Here is a 16,834-nt window from a genome sequence, read left to right on the forward strand (position 1 = left end):
GATTATCAAATCATTGATAACAATAAGGATCTTTGAACCTCTGGAGCTAAATGAAGCTTGCAAAGTTTCAAAAGGTAAACAAGAAAAGAAGAAATAACCTATGAATGAAGGTTATCAAGACTATCATCTTACTGACGATGGAGAAGAGATTGACATTAAAGGTTTATCTGAATAGAAGAAAGAATCAAATGCTGATGAGATAGTTGCTTCTAAAGATGAAAATTAAATTGATGTTTAGATTGATATTAGAGGAATTTCCAAAAAAATTAGGATGAAGACCAAAATGCTGAATTTTATTAGAAGTAAGATTAGGGTAAATCTGAATCCCAGATTACTCATGACTTCTCATATTGGTGAAGGATCCTATCAACCTCCTACTACTCAAGCAATTGAAAAAGTTGGAGTAGATGTTGCAAACATCATGAGTGAACTCCGGTTTGAGCAATTGAAAAAGTTGGAGTAGATGTTGCAAACATCATGAGTGAACTCCGGTTTGATTGAGAGGAAATTGTTCCAAAATGTATGGGAAATGACATTAATTATGCAATTAAAGGAGTCAAGTTCAAAAAATAAGACTTTTCCAATCACGAGGAGACAAAATCTCTTGCAAAGTCATTAGAAAAAGGAGAAGAAGAGGAAGCTACTAATGATCCACTTGCTTCAAAAGTTTGTGCTTGAAATTCCTCATCGTATGGGGAAAGAGGTTTCTGAGAAAGAGAAACATGTTACGTTCAAGAATACTCCCTCCGGTCACTATTATAAGCAAAATTTGACTTTTTAGATACATTGAATAATTAATGTATCTAGTCTATAATAAAGACTAGATACATTAATTATTCAATGTATCTAAAAAGTGAAATTTTGCTTATAATAGTGACCGGAGGGAGTATTAAGGAAACTCATCTTAAAGGTACATCATTTAAAAACTTTATAATATTTGCAAATTGGTATGTAATGTTATGTTATGAATGACTGGATGCTCTTAAAATTACAACAATTGTGCTATTTTTCTAGAAAAATAGCATCAAGAATTTTTCAAGACACAGCTGTCAAGTTTTAATTGCATGATTTATTTGTTCACTTACTATTTTTCAGCCACACCTCCTTGAATTGTGGCAAATAGTGCATTGTGATTGTCTGCTCTTTATTCTTGAAGAATTCTTAATGTTATTTTTCTAGAGATATAACATTCCTCAAACTACAAATGCATGATAGAATCATTTATGAAAATTTGTGACTTCAAAGTTTAGTTCAATGATCGGTTTTTTCTTTCTTTTTTCATGACTCAGATGAGCTTATGACTCGCTGCATGATTAAAAGAAATTCATGTGTCAAGTATCTAATCTAGACACTTTTATATTAATGCCCAGTCCATAAAAAAACCCAACATGTGATTTTGGCGATTATCTTAAATGCATGAAATCTTAGACTCAAGAAAACTTATATTATGAATGCATATCTTGTGCTCTTTGAATTCCTTGAATAAGGAGCTGCATTGTCAAGGACAATTTCTACACATTATTCCCTCATCTGAACTATCATATTAAAAGTTAAATGAGTTAATGTCATTTTGTGAAAATTTATTTATCTCTTTAGCATACATGAAAGCAACCGTGCATTTCTGACCAAATTATGTTATTTGTTATAAATTGAATTTTTTTTCATTGATAAATAGTTCATTGAAATATTGGACTTTGTTCCTTAATTTTAAGTCATTATAGATCTAAGACTTGGAACATAAAAATGTCCTAGCGGTTAGACTTCACATTGATGATCGATCTAAAATGTGAAGTTGTTCGTGTGATCTGATCATTTTCAAACATTTGCATAAATCTTAGTTGAGTTTTTAAAATATCATACTTCATACTTCTACTAGACTTATATTCATTCTCTTGTCTCAAATAATTTTTTTTGGATAAATCTAATATGTCATGCTTATCTTGATTAAGCTTATACTTTGCTTGATTCTTATGTAAAACATTTTTAATTTTAGTTTTGCAAAAAACTGTGATTTTGATAGGGTTTTTGAAAATTATCTTTGTTCAAATATTATTTCTAATGGATCCTAGATTTGGATTTTTCTTTGGAATATTTTTCAACAAAACACAATGCATATTTGATCTTCATTCTAATGTTGTGTGTGATTTTACTATAATATTCAAAATTGATCTAAGTAAGATAAGATCTGCATATTTTGTTTCTAAACTCATATTGGACTTGATCTTAGCATGGAATTTTTTTTTTTTGAATCATCAAATTTTATTAAGCGATACCCGCACAAGACACACGAAGTACGCAAAGAAAAAACATACAATAGGTGCCGAGAAAAATAGAACACCTTCACCCACCAAACCCACACTAGAGGAAACCGAACACCCCACCCAAAGATGACTCAAGCTATGGTCTTGTAATCCAATAACAACACCATATTTCAGGAGCATAGCTACGCCAGCAAAACAGCCACAGGGGAGCGAAAAACAGACCACCTGCATGAAATCAACCCAGAGCAGCAGAAGTCGCGCCCAAAAACAGGCACAACAGCCTGCACCACCAAAACAGACCTCCCCCTACAACCAACAGCAGCACAGCTGCAGCCTCTAAGGCCTACGCCGCAGCAGACAAGAATTAGGGTCCCAACACCATTCAAAAAACATACACGTCGGGATATTCAACCTAGTTAAGCACCATCTCCAAGATAAAACCTTCACCTGTTCCACAATGCTATCCACATCAATGTGCCCATTATTAATTTTTTTTTTATCATTACGTGCTTTTCACATCATCCAAATTGTTGCATGCCATATAAGGCGATAAACTTTATGGACCTTGATATTTAACGCCATTCCACTCCAACACTCCCAATGATAAAAAAGATTTTGTGAAGTAGTGAAGTTACCATGAAGGCACCCCATAGTAAGCTGCCACACCTTATTAGAAACCTGGCAATGGAGGAATAAGTGAGTTGATACTTCTACCGAGCCATCACAGAGAACACACGATAAAGGCACATTCGGCGGAAGAACATTTCTGAAAGCAAGATTGCTCCGAGTAGGAATCTGGTCATAAAGAAGCTTCCACGAGAAAGCCACCGTCTTCGAAGGAGCCGGACTCTTCCAAATATCCCTAAACACTCTCCTCTCCAAATTCCCAATTACATCCTCCTCTCGCAAAACCCGCTCGACCTTCATATACATGGATTTTACCGAAAAGGCCTCATTCTCCTCTAACCTCCAACTCCACCGATCCTCCTCTAGAGATTGCGACCAACCCTCCAAATCATTCAACATATTTCCAAACAAGGTCTCCTCCCACACAAAAAAAATTCCTTCTCCAAGACCACACTCATCCGGCATAGCCCTCACACATCTCTCCTATGCACGCCTCTTTTTGATTTGAGATGTCATAAAGCCGAGGGTATTTACTCCTAAGAGTTCCTTCCCCCAACCACTCATCCTTCCAAAAGGAAGTGGTATTCCCATTTCCCACTTTTCTAACCACCGCCAAATTGAACCAATTGGCTCCCTCCCTCCGATCCAAACCAACCACATCCTTCCACCATTTTGACGCAAATCATGGCCAATCTACAAGACCAACGTCCAAAACATTTGCCGCTTGGGGGCCACACTTCTCATTAAGCACTTGTTTCCAAAGCATATTCTCCTCTTGTAATAACTGCCACCTCCATTTAGCCAATAGGCTCAAGTTAACCCCCAAGCCACCTCTATCTTTAGGGAGACACACCTTCGACCAACTCACCCAAGCAATCTTCCTCCCACCCCCCCAAAAAAAAAATCCCCTTTGGATTTTAACAATCTTCCTCCAAACTTTCACCGGCATCTTCATATATAACAAATAGTAGATAGGAATTGCATTAAGCACAGAGTTAAGTAAAACAATCCTTCCCCCAAGGCTAATGTACTTGTTAGCCCAAGAATTCAACCTCTTATTCAAGTGTTCCACTAAAGGTTCCCAAGTCAACCCTCTACCACGATTTGCTCCAACCGGTAATCCAAGATATATGAACGAGATTCTCCCTCTACTACAATTGAGAAAGTCACACGCCATATCCATGAAAGCGGATGACACATTCACTCCAATCAAGCAACTCTTGGAAAAGTTCACCTTTAACCTGGACGCCATCTCATACCCCCTCAAAATCGCTTTCAACGTCCACAAATTCTCCACCGTAGCCTTCCCCACACACAAGGTGTCATCCGCATATTTAGCTTCACTTAAAAAAATTAGAGACAAATATAGAGAAGCAAACATCAATGACATATCTATATACCATTCACTTGAAATGAGAAGCATTGTCAGAATTCTAACTGTGGGTAATGTTTGGAGAGATATTGAAAGTTTCCATCCTCTTCGTATAGACTCTGATCATGATCGTTATTGGCATAAGGGTGTGTATTTCAGTGACACTGGTTAGCTATTCACAATGACAATGACATTGACTATGATTTTAAGAATCTTAGAGTTGAGCAATTTGTTATTGTTTCGCTTGATGTGGGAACAGATACTTACGATCAATACCTGCTGCCTCTGGGTTTTGATGAGGTGCCACTTGCAGAACCAACGGTTAGTGTCTTGGGTGGCTGTCTTTGTTTTTCTTATCGTTCTTACAAGGAAAACGAGTTTGTTTTATGGCAGATGAAGAAATTTGGGATAGAAGAATCTTGGAGTCAATTACTTAAGATTGGTTTCCAAACTCTTCAAATACATTATGACGTAGATTATATTATATTCGTATTATATTCGATTGACACCATTACTTCTTTTTGAGGAAGATCATACACTAATACTTAAGGCAATATAGAACGCCATCCACTTCTCTATAATTGGAGAGATAATAGAGTAGAGCGAATACAAACTACTTTAAGTAGTACTTTTACCGATAATAGAATTGACTGCGGTATAAGATTGATGCAGATCAAGACAGTCTGATATCTTAGACTTTGCAGTGACCACCCTACCATGCTAGTTTTCCTATTCCACCAACCTACTATTGACAATAAGGCCAACAAGCCACCATGTTTGACATTTTCTATTCTCACTAGATTGTGTTTCCATTACTATTTCAACTACCATGGCCTCTAGGATTACTATAAATAAGCCCATTTCCTTCATGTATTCTCACAATTTGAAATATATAAAAACTTGAGTTTTCTCATTTGAAAGTTAGAGAGTGGATTCTCTCTTGGTTTCTGAGCCATTTTGGCATCAGAGCAAGGTTCCAAATCCGGAGTTGAGTTTGAGTGAAAGAATCAACAGAAAGTTTGAGTTTTCTAAGGGTGTTCTTAAAGAAAAAGAGCTGCCACCTTCGAAACTCTACTTTGCGGCGATTTTTTCGCAAAACTAACGCCGCCATTGCGTTCGGAAGGTCGAAAAACCTTGGATTGGAGGTTTTTGTCACCAACGAAGCCTCCACGAGCTGCCAAACGACTCGCCGGAGTTCTCGCCGGACCACCACCCACAGTTGCCGGAAGTCAGAGGTTGAAGACGACCAGTCAGCAGCCACCTTAGCTGCCAAGTGTCACTTCCAGCCAATCACTTACCGCCACGTGTCAACAATACACATCACCCCTGACCTGTCCAGTCATCGACAAGTCAGCCACCACCTCGCTGCCACGTGTCACCCTGTGCCACGTCATCACTCAGTCACAAAAAAAACCAGAAATTACAAATTTGCCCCAATAATTTTTCGAAATTGCAGATTTGCCCCAACACTTTCTAAAATTACAAAATTGCCCCTCAACTTTCAAAAATTGCAGAAATACCCCTGTACTTTTTGAACTTGCAAATTTGCCCATATTCTTTCTGGAATTACAATTTTACCCTTGTTCAAATATTGTGATTTTTCAGGAAATCCTTCCTTTTCAGGAAATTGTGATTAAATAGACAGTTCCTATTATGCTCTGTGGTTGCAGTTTAATCTGATCTTCCACATCAGAAAAGAATTATTCTATTTTTTTAGTACTTATACTCATTTTGCCCTTCAAAAAAAAATGACTCCAAGAAAAAAACGACCAAACACTTAGGGATATTCAAATGGAAGAAATGAGAAGACAAATTCAACAGTTACAAGAAACTGTCAATGCACAACAAGCACAATTGGAAGCCCAACACATGCAATCAGACGTTGATGAATCAAGTAGCGAATCATCATCATTAAGAAGTCGTCGTCCAATAAGAAAATCATTCAGAGACAACGACATCAAGGTAGATATTCCTGATTTTGAAGGAAAGCTACATCCAGATGAGTTCGTTGATTGGCTCCAAACTGTTGAACGAGTCTTTGAGTATAAAGAGATACTTGAAGAAAAGAAAGTCAAGATCATTGCTGTCAAATTGAAGAAGTATGCTTCCATTTGGTGGGAAAATCTAAAAACAAAGCGAGCCCGTGAAGGAAAAAGCAAGATCAAGACTTGGGAGAAAATGCGTCGAGAACTAAGCAAAAAGTTCTTGCCTTCTCACTATTATCAAGATAGTTTTATTCAACAACAGAACCTTCGTCAGAAAAACTTGTCTGTAGAAGAATACACTAGAGAATTTGAGAAGTTAATGATGAAGTGTGACATTCATGGAAGGGAGGAGCAAACAATAGCTCGTTACCTTGGTGGATTAAACACTGACGTTGCTCATCCAGTTCAGCTCCAACAATACTGGTCATTAGACGATGTTGTTCGTTTGGCCATGCGCGTGGAGAAACATTTACCCAAGAAGCATTCTTATAGGAATTTTTCCTCCGCTGAGAATTCTTCTTATCCCCGCAAAACAAACAATGATCAGCCCAGTACTTCTACAAAACCTTCTCTTAAACCCACCACAGAAAATAAACCCAAAGCTACCAAGTGTTTTAAATGTCAAGGTTTTGGACATATAGCTTCAAATTGTCCAACACGAAGAACCATCACCATCATCAAAGGTGAAGCTTACGAAGAAGATGATGAGGAAACAAACCGAGATGAACCTGAAAAAGATGCAGAGTTAGAGCCAACTTATGATGAAGAGCTCGTTGTTGCTGATCATGGCGAGTCTCTAGTGATCAGACGAAACCTACACACGATGACAACCCAAGAAGAGCATTGGTTGAGGAAAAACATTTTCCATACTCGTTGCACCACTGCTGGAAAAGTTTGTGATGTTATAATAGACAGTGGTAGTTGTGAAAATGTCGTGTCAAACTACATGGTAGAGAAGTTAGAGATGCCAACACAAAGTCATCCTCATCCTTACAAACTACAATGGCTCAACACAGGTAGTGAAGTGAAGGTTACGAAGCGTTGCCTTGTGAATTTTTCCATTGGTCAGAAGTATCAAGATCAAGTTTCGTGTGATGTCGTTCCAATGGATGCATGTCATCTTCTCTTTAGAAGACCCTGGCAATATGATCATCGTGCCCATCATGATTGTCATGCCAACACCTATTCCTTTGTTAAAGATGGAGTAAAAATCAAGTTAACTCCATTACCACCGAGTGGACTTGATAAAAACAAAAACGAGCCCAAGCCATTAGTGTCTTTAATCACTAAGACTCAGTTCAAAGAAGCTGTGGATGAAGTCCAAACCATGAGCTTTATTCTAATGTTCGAGGAAAATGTAGAAACAGTCCTTCTAGTAGAAATTGAACAAATGCTCTGTGAATTCCCAGATGTTGTACCAGAAGATGTTCCACAAGGATTGCCGCCGATGCGAGACATTCAACAAGCTATTGACTTTATTCCTGGAGCTGTCATTCCTAATAGACCAGCTTATAGAATGAGTCCACAAGAGCATGCTGAAATCACACGTCAAGTTGAAGAATTGCTGAAGGAAGGACTAATACAAGAAAGTGTTAGCCATTGTGCTGTTCCTGCAATTTTAGTACCCAAAAAGAATGGAAGCTGGAGAATGTGTGTTGATAGTCGAGCTGTCAACAAGATTACCATCAAGTATCGATTTCCGATACCTAGACTTAATGATTTATTAGATCAGTAGCATGGTGCCACCATCTTTTCAAAGATTGATCTTCGAAGTGGATACCATCAAATCAGGCTTAAGCCAGGAGATGAAAGGAAGACTGCATTTAAAACAAGAGATGGCTTATATGAATGGACAGTGATGCCCTTTGGGTTATCTAATGCTCCAAGTACCTTCATGCGTCTCATGAATCAAGTACTTCGACCAATCATTGGAAAATTTGTAGTGGTCTACTTTAACGATATCTTGATCTATAGCAAACACAAGGAGGAACACTTAGAACAGCTTCGACAAGTGCTACAAACTCTTCGCGAACAAAAACTCTATGTAAATTTGAAGAAATGTTCCTTCCTAACCAACGAGGTTACTTTCCTTGGTTACATAATCACTGCTGAAGGTATTCGAGTTTACCCCAGCAAGGTTGAGGACATCAATAGTTGGCCTATTCCAAAGTCAATTCATGATGTGAGAATTTTCCATGGATTAGCTTCATTTTATAGAAGGTTCATCAAGAATTTTAGCTCTGTTGCTGCCCCGCTTACAGATTGCATAAAGGGAGATAAATTCCAATGGACCGAGCAAGCACAAAAAAGTTTTGACAACCTAAAACAACTTTTGATTGAAACACCAGTGCTAGCCCTTCCCAACTTTGACCAGGTGTTCGAAGTAAGTTGTGATGCTTCCAATTCAGGAATTGGCGCGGTTCTATGTCAAGAAGGTCATCCTGTAGCCTTCTTTAGTGAAAATCTCAACAATGGTAAACTTAGATACTCAACATATGATAAAGAATTTTATGCCATTGTCCGAGCCTTGCAACATTGGAGTCATTATTTGTTGAATAAAGAATTTATTCTTTATTCTGATCATGGAGCTCTCAAGCATTTGAATTCTCAATAAAAGATCAATCGCAGACATGCCGCTTGGAGTGAGTTTTTACAAGCTTATCCGTTATTACTAAAACATAAGGCGGGAGTTCAAAATGTTGTTGCAGATGCTCTTAGCAGGCGTCATACCCTACTTGCCACTATGCAAATGAAAGTCATTGGATTTGAGACAGTCAAAGAGTTATACAAAGATGATCCAGATTTTCAAAAGTTTTGGAATGCCACTGATTCACAATCCTCTCAGGACTACTACAGACATGAGGGATTTTTGTTCAAAGGAAAAACCTTATGTATTCCTCAGTGCTCTCTACGTGAAGCCATTATTTGGGAAGCCCATGATGGAGGATTAGCAGGTCATTTTGGACGAGATAAAATTGTTTCTTTAGTGAAAGAGAATTTCTATTGGCCAAGACTTGAAAGAGACGTCTACAAACATATTCAAAGATGTCGAGTCTGCCATTTGGCAAAGACCAAAAACCAAAACACTGGTTTTTATATGCCACTCCCTGTTCCAGAAGCACCTTGGGAAGATGTTAGCTTGGACTTTGTCCTTGGATTGCCTCGTACTCAACGCCAGAAGGATTCTGTGATGGTGGTTGTGGATAGATTTTCAAAGATGGCTCATTTCATCCCATGTCAAAAGACTAATGATGCCGTTCAAGTTGCTGACTTATATTTCAAGGAAATTGTCCGTCTTCATGGAATTCCAAAAACCATCACTTCTGATAGGGATGTTAAATTCTTAAGTCATTTTTGGAGAACCTTATGGAGAAAGATGGGTACTAAACTTCAGTTCAGCAGTGCTAGTCACCCCCAGACATATGGACAAACTGAAGCTGTTAACAGGATTTTGGGAAACCTACTTCGGAGCTTTGTCGGTAAAAATCTAAAACAGTGGGATCTCATCTTGGCACAAGTTGAATTTGCATACAATAATTCAACTAATCAAGCTACTGGAAAATGTCCTTTTGAAGTGGCATACGGAACTCGACCACACAGTCCGTTAGACTTGACTCCATCATCATATAAACATCAGTTTAGTGCAGATGCAGAAAGCAGAGCAAACGAGATCAAGAAACTGCATGAACAGGTTCGACAACGGATAATCAAACAAAATTCAAGATACAAAACAAATCGTGACAAGCACAGAAGGCAACAAATCTTTAAAGTTGGAGATTTGGTATGGATACATTTGCGTAAAGAACGATTTCCAAAACAACCAAATGCCAAGTTGTCACCAAGAACTGATGGTCCTTTCAAAATAGTACAAAAAATCAATGACAATGCTTACAAGGTAGAATTGCCAGGAACCTATGGTGTCTCAGCAACCTTCAATGTTGCAGGCCTTTCACCATATCTGGATGACGAACAAGATATAAACTCGAGGGCGAGTTCTGTTCAACCCGGGGAGGATGATGCAGATCAAGACAGTCTGATATCTTAGACTATGCAGATCAAGACAGTCTGATACCTTGAATTATTAAAATATTATGCATTCTTCAATACCTGCAAAATATTAAACGAACAATAAGAATAACACGCAACAGTTTGTCAAAATAATAATAATAATAAAATAATAATAATAATAAAAATAAATATAATTACAAACATCACATCAACATAATACATATGCCATAATAAATAAAGTGAGTATATGTTACTAGTTTTAATAAGATACTAATAATTTCATATATTTCAAATCAATAGAGTGGACAGTACAACATGAGACACAAAAGGTTATCACTTATCATCTTTCAAATAGAGGTTATCATACACGAGACAACACAACATCCAAATTTCTGTCCCTCACTAAACCATGGGACAACTTTCTGTCTCACGCACTCCCTTTGGCCTCTGCTATCGCTTACAAGCAAAAACGATCTAAACTACAAGCAACTTTCAAATAACTTTACTACATTTAATGTTATACGTTTTAGAATACCCTCCATTTAACTATTTTAAGACAAGAGAAGTAGGTGTTTAATGATTGATGATAAAAGGTCGTCGTTGCCTTTGAGGTTTTTTAGGTTCAATCCCTACTACATTATTTGGCATCAATGTACCCTATATAAGAGATAGAGAGTTTATGATGCAAAATTCCCATTCAGAATAGCTACCAGTTCATAGCTTTTCTCTGGAATTCTTTCATTCTCAATCAGTTTATAAGAGAAAATTAGGCTTTGTTTGAGAGTTTGAAGGGGAGTGGAAGGAAAGGCTTTGGTGGAGAGAAATGTCGGGGAAAATTGAGAAATCTTTTACATTTTTTGAAAAAGTACTTTTTAGAGAGTGATAAATTAATGCTTATGATTAATATATTTTTAACTTTAAGAATATTATAACAATATATATTAAATTTAAAGAATTCATATAAACCCTCCTCCAATACAATTTTTTAGTCCCCAAAACGAGGACGGTTTTATATTTTGAAGAAAAATAAGCCCCCCAAAGCCTCCTCCATCCAATGTCCTCTATTTCTTCCATTTACTCCTTCCCTTCCCCTCCAAACTCGCAAACAAAGCCTTTATGATTGCTCCATTACAAAGGTCGAATCAATTCCAGCATTTAATATATTGGTAAATAATAACATATGAATTACACCGTATTCCGTTTTTTGTAAAAGAAAAAGTTAAACTAATCTTCTCAAAAATAAAAATTCCTCACACCAAAATCTAGTTTAGTCCCCGCAATCCAACTTCCAAGAACATTTATTGGATACGTTGGGGTTTTTTGAGAAGTATTTTTAACAAATCCACAATCACTTACAGATTACTAATAAATAAAGATATTTGATAAATGAATTAGGTTCAGCTGCATTTAGGATTGAAAAAATGCAAAATCTAAATAACATTACCGGTCAAATCAGGGGCTGCCAACCAATTATGATCACTGAATCGGTGTTACTTTGCCCTGACACGTGCAAATTAGAAATTAAATCAGAATCACGCATACAAATTTTGTAAGTAAATTGAAAGAACAAAGCATAAATTAATGATTGAAAACAACTACAGTATAATCTAAAACCATAAAACATAAAAATCTAGTTTTATAAAAAGGTTTAGCAAGATTCCTAAAATTGGGTGATTTGGTAGACTCCTCTAAGTTCCAACACAAATCACATCATATTTTCAAACAATAATTGAAGTCAAAAGAAAACAAACATATGACAAGCCACATGATCATGTTACACTCGGTTATGACATCGAGAAGGTGTAAATACTGCCACACCAGTCATTGGTATAAAGTATAACAACCAGATACGAAAAAATGGGGTGAAGGTAAATATTACACTACTCTGTATGGAGATGTTGCACTTGGATAGAGAATAGTCTATACGAAAATCATGCATCTCATTCGAGCAATGTTCTTCAGAATTTATATAAATTAATCATAAATACAAAGATATTAATTCCAAAATCACTCACTTAGACGAGGTTGAGCAGTTCCCCAAAAGATAGTCTTTCTTCCCAAAGTGTCTTTCTTCCCAAAGTGTCTTGACAGAGCTAAAATTACCTTGTAAGCATTCTTCATACATAACCATGAGTTTCTTAGCTACCTATGTAAATCAGGAACAAGTGGAACATTGTAAGCATTCTTCGTACATAAAATAGAAATAATGAATTTAAGAAAATAGAAGAACCAAAAATAAAACAAAGCCAAAAATTCATAATAGGAATAAGAGATAATTCTAAAGCAATATAAAAAATGGAAAAAATGGCATATACCTCTTTAGTGGTGGCAAAGACATTTTTTGCAGGAATAGGGAGAGGATACAATTCGTTCCTGACAATCCATTCTATGTAATCAAAAGAAACCGGCTCTTTTTCCGGAAAAAAAAAAAAGGATTAGAAAAAAGAAAAGAAAAGAAAAGAAATCAATTAAGTGATTAATTTAATGTGCTTACTTATGGTTTGAGTGAACCAAAAGAGGATGTCTTCAGCAAGTTGTTGAAGCATTAGGGAGGGATTAGAGGCACATTTGTTGTGAATGAAGACATGACGCGCCCACAAATCCTCCATAAGCAAACAAACCCCTTCTTCAAAAACTCTGATTGAGTTAGTAAGATTAGAACCATCCATCTCGGACGAAGAATTAGCCTTCAAATTAAAAATACAAAAACTGTTATTAAGAGTAAAAGGGGGACACAGTAATAACGAGGTAAGTTAAGGTCGATTATATGTTACCTGTTTCTGCTGCATTAGAGGACAACTAACGTTGACTTCCTGGATTCTATTATCAAAAGAGGGGGTTTCCTGGATGATCTCAACAGAGGGAGTTGTTTCCATTCCATACTTTTTGAGGTAAGTTTCCATTCCAAACTTAGTTACCTTTTCCTCAAATGTCTCAAGGTAGGAGGGGGGAATGTCACCAAGGCGAATACTGAGAAGAATAGAATTCTTGAATCTCTCTTTAAAAGAGGTGGATTGGCTTAAATTGTTAAGGTAGTCCTGCCGGAAACGATCTTGCAGGTCAAGTATGGTCTTCCTCTTTTTCTGAATAGAGGGTAGGCTATCTATTTGAAACTTATTTACTTGTTTCCGATGAGCATCGGCTTCCTTGAGAATCTGAACAGAGCTAAAATCATGTTGTAAGCATTCTTGGTGCATAGACACTAGTTGATCACAAACCTACAATACAAAATAAGAGTAAAGATTGATTGCAAACACGGACGGACGGTTGAAAAAAATAGAAAATTATTATTGAATCAATAAAAATAAGGGCACGCACCTCTGGAATGCTGTTATCCTGAGGAGGAGCATGATTAAGGAAAGATATAAGTTGAAGTTTGAGTTGAAATTTAATAGTTGCTGAAGGCAGGTGTTTGGATCGAATGAAACGAGAAAATATGCTGTCACAAAGCCATTCAACACACCGCTCGGGGGACGACCCATAGTCAGAGAGGCTTTTGTACCTAATTTTCAATCGAATAACCCACCAAAAGTTGATAGCCAAACTAATCCCTTCCCTAAATACTTTCATTGAATCATCTTCTGGAACCATCTAAGAATTAACAAAACACATAATTCATTCATTATTAATATTATTCTATGCATAGATATAGAAGAAAGTAGAAACAAACTTCAACAATCTACAAGAACGAGAGCAAAAGAAAAGAATATATTACCTTCCCTTCCAAAACAACGGGAATGTCCATAGCTTCCTTCAATGCTTTCATCGAATCCTCTTCTTCACCTTCCACGTCTCTATAACAACCTTCCATCTTCGAATTAACAAAAAAAAAAAAAAAGAAAAAACACAATAATTCATTCATTATTATTCTATGCATCGATACAAAAACAAACTTCAACAATCGACAAGAACAAGAGCAAAAGGATATATTACCTTAATAACTTCCATAGCTGATTAGATGAATGGGAACGAATAAATTCGATTGCAATGAGTCCGATAACGAAAACGAGAAGCAGTTTATCCTTCTTAGGGTTTCGTTTCCAGATTCATCCATTTATTTATTTGAGATTAACGGGTTTGCTTCTTATTCTTTTGGTTGCTTTGGGCCTTCTATCTTTTGCTATCCTGAAATTGCTCTATATACCCCCTTTAACATTATAGGAGTTTCTCTTTCTCTCCACCCTATTGCGATTTTTTTTCACTTTTCTACTTTTAAATTTTATAATTTTAATGATTTGATAGAGCTTCCTTTTGTTGATCGCTTTTGTCTATACATTTTATTACATTGTAATTTTGTTTGTGATAGAAATTCATGTATATTTTAAATTTTATAATTTTAATGATTTGATAGAGCTTCCTTTTGTTGATCGCTTTTGTCTATACATTTTATTACATTGTAATTTTGTTTGTGATAGAAATTCATGTATATTTTTTTACAATTTCATTACCTCAAAAAAAAAAAAAACATCATGAGAATTGTTTAAACATCAAATCTTTCGTGGTTGTTGTTGCCACAATTTTTGAAGTATAATCATATAATGTCTCTAAAAAAAATGCCTCCAAAACTCCTGTTCACTTATGCAATATGTCCCAAAAAAGATATCCTAATAATATGGCTAATATATGTTGTGGACATGGTGGCGCTGAGGAGCAAACATCGGTGTCATTAACCATTTGATTGGAAATATATTAACCATTTGATGTGTATAATCGTTTAAGTATCTTTTTCTTGAACTCATTTTGTGAGCAACCTTACAAGACCTTAATGGTTGTGCAATTTATAAGGACTAATGCATAGTATAACTTGCAAACATTCTTATATTACTTCAATATTTTAAATTTTTCATGTTGTTTCAACAGATACATCAAATAATGATTTGAAAATCTTGATAATTGATGATAAAAGTCAAGATACACACATCATATCAAATATACTTTATAACGAAGTTATTCAAAATATTAAAAAAAAAAATACTTTATAACGAAGTAATTCAAAATATAAAAGAAAAAGGTAACGCTAAACAGACAGAGTTTATGATAAAATAACATTAAAATATTCAATTGTCTTTTGAAAAAAAGCTTATGAGAATTGGCATAAGCCGTTTCCATAAATTCTATCAAATGGTTTCACAACACTTATATACAAGTTCAAGTAATTCAATTTCAATTTCATCGGAGTTGGATCTTAATTATTACTTTCTCACCGGAGTTAAATCTAAACATTTCAATTTCAATTTTTATTTTGTTGAAGAAGTCAAGGGTATCCAGTCAAGCAAATATAAAAATAAAATTACATGTTCAACACTTTAAAATAAATAAAATAAAAAAGATGAGTGATAATTGAACAACCAAAATATGACAGCTTTGTTTTAAAGGAAAAAAATGACAACTTTTAAATCACCAATAATGATACACCTAAATCCGATTTTAACTAGCTTAAGAGAGAGATTATTACAATTTTTTTTTTTAACAGATACTACCCACACCCCAAATAATCCAAGTTACACCCCAAAGTTACTAAAATACCCTTTATTTATGTTCACACATTAATTATGCATAAGTAAATTTAGTTTACATGGTGTATGTAAACTCAGTTTACGTAGTGTATGTAAACTCAGTTTACATGAGTTAAGTAAACTCGGTTTACATACACTATGTAAACTGAATTTACATACACTATGTAAACTGAATTTACATAAGTAAGTTAAGACTGAGTTTTAGTTCATGTAAACTGATTTTACATAGTTTATGTAAACTGAGTTTACATACACCAAGTAAACTGAGTTTAGGTGCATGTTATTCTTTTTTAGAATATGTACGTAAACTAAATTCACGTGAGATCTATATGTAAACTTAAATTATGTTACCTAAGTTTATCCATTTTTATTGAGAAAGGTTGTTTTGAAAAGGAAGTTTTACACAAACTTTTTCGATGCGTAACTCAAATCATCTTCCTTTTTATCTGGGTTTATGACAAACTATGTATATGGTAAAGTACAACAAAGCAATGATTTTTTTTCTTATACATATTCTAAAGTGTGTGGTAAATAAACTAACACATGTTATTATTACACAAAGTACAGCTAAAATGAAATGGAGAATATTTTTATCCAAGTTATTTTACATAAGATTTTACCCAAACTTGACTTCCATTCCATCATTACCACTTGACCCAAATTTTAGTGATAAAATTTTATGCATATTTTTTTGACAAAATTTTATCCAATGTATTGACGTTGTTGTTATCTTATGGTAACTATTTTTAGAAAAATAAAATCAACCAAAGTTGTTATTGGGAACAAGGACCAGAAGTTATGATCATCAATTCTTGCGGCTTTTCCACTATGACTTATACGACGTGACTGAAACGGAAAAGCACCGATCAAATTGTGGCCAAAAAAGTATTCATATGGTTAACAATTTATTAGTGCATTTGAAATGTAAATTGCTTAATTTGGCATTTGGGTTATAGCCATAATTACTTCTTTACGGTTCTTCTTTGCATCTTTCATCATCAGCTAGTTTCTCTTAGGGTGACACATATAGTCTACTTATAGGTTGACTTGACTTGGCTAACTTAT

General features: G+C 35.4%; 2 protein-coding genes across 2 annotated transcripts; one reads left to right on the forward strand and one right to left on the reverse strand.

Moving 5' to 3' along the window:
* The first annotated feature begins 1,268 nt into the window (after nt 1–1,268).
* On the forward strand, nt 1,269–9,846 carry LOC146908576 (uncharacterized). Its single transcript, XM_085729895.1, has one exon. It carries the CDS (start codon nt 6,052–6,054, stop codon nt 7,978–7,980), a length of 1,929 nt encoding a protein of 642 aa, XP_085586021.1. The 5' UTR covers nt 1,269–6,051; the 3' UTR covers nt 7,981–9,846.
* Nucleotides 9,847–9,983: 137 nt separating this feature from the next.
* On the reverse strand, nt 9,984–14,281 carry LOC146908577 (uncharacterized). The gene is made up of 9 exons (XM_085729896.1): nt 14,187–14,281; nt 13,969–14,064; nt 13,572–13,844; nt 13,028–13,471; nt 12,748–12,940; nt 12,569–12,663; nt 12,269–12,399; nt 11,698–11,753; nt 9,984–10,352 (listed from the first exon to the last, which is right to left on the reverse strand). The coding sequence occupies exons 1-8, from the start codon at nt 14,199–14,201 to the stop codon at nt 11,744–11,746; spliced, it is 1,257 nt and encodes a 418-aa protein (XP_085586022.1). The 5' UTR covers nt 14,202–14,281; the 3' UTR covers nt 9,984–10,352; nt 11,698–11,743.
* Between the last annotated feature and the right edge of the window lie 2,553 nt (nt 14,282–16,834).

Source organism: Medicago sativa, chromosome 7, assembly GCF_051527215.1.
Source record: "Medicago sativa cultivar Bolivia chromosome 7, Bolivia_mono, whole genome shotgun sequence".
Taxonomy (NCBI): Eukaryota; Viridiplantae; Streptophyta; class Magnoliopsida; order Fabales; family Fabaceae; genus Medicago; species Medicago sativa.

Bases quoted from the DNA above. Each gene is read 5' to 3' on its own strand.
- LOC146908576 (XM_085729895.1), top strand. From the start codon at position 6,052: ATGGAAGAAATGAGAAGACAAATTCAACAGTTACAAGAAACTGTCAAT.
- LOC146908577 (XM_085729896.1), bottom strand. The intron at 13,845-13,968 runs GTAATATATTCT...GTTAATTCTTAG, and splicing joins CCGTTGTTTTGGAAGGGAAG to ATGGTTCCAGAAGATGATTC. The intron at 12,400-12,568 runs GTATATGCCATT...TGATTTACATAG, and splicing joins TCTTTGCCACCACTAAAGAG to GTAGCTAAGAAACTCATGGT.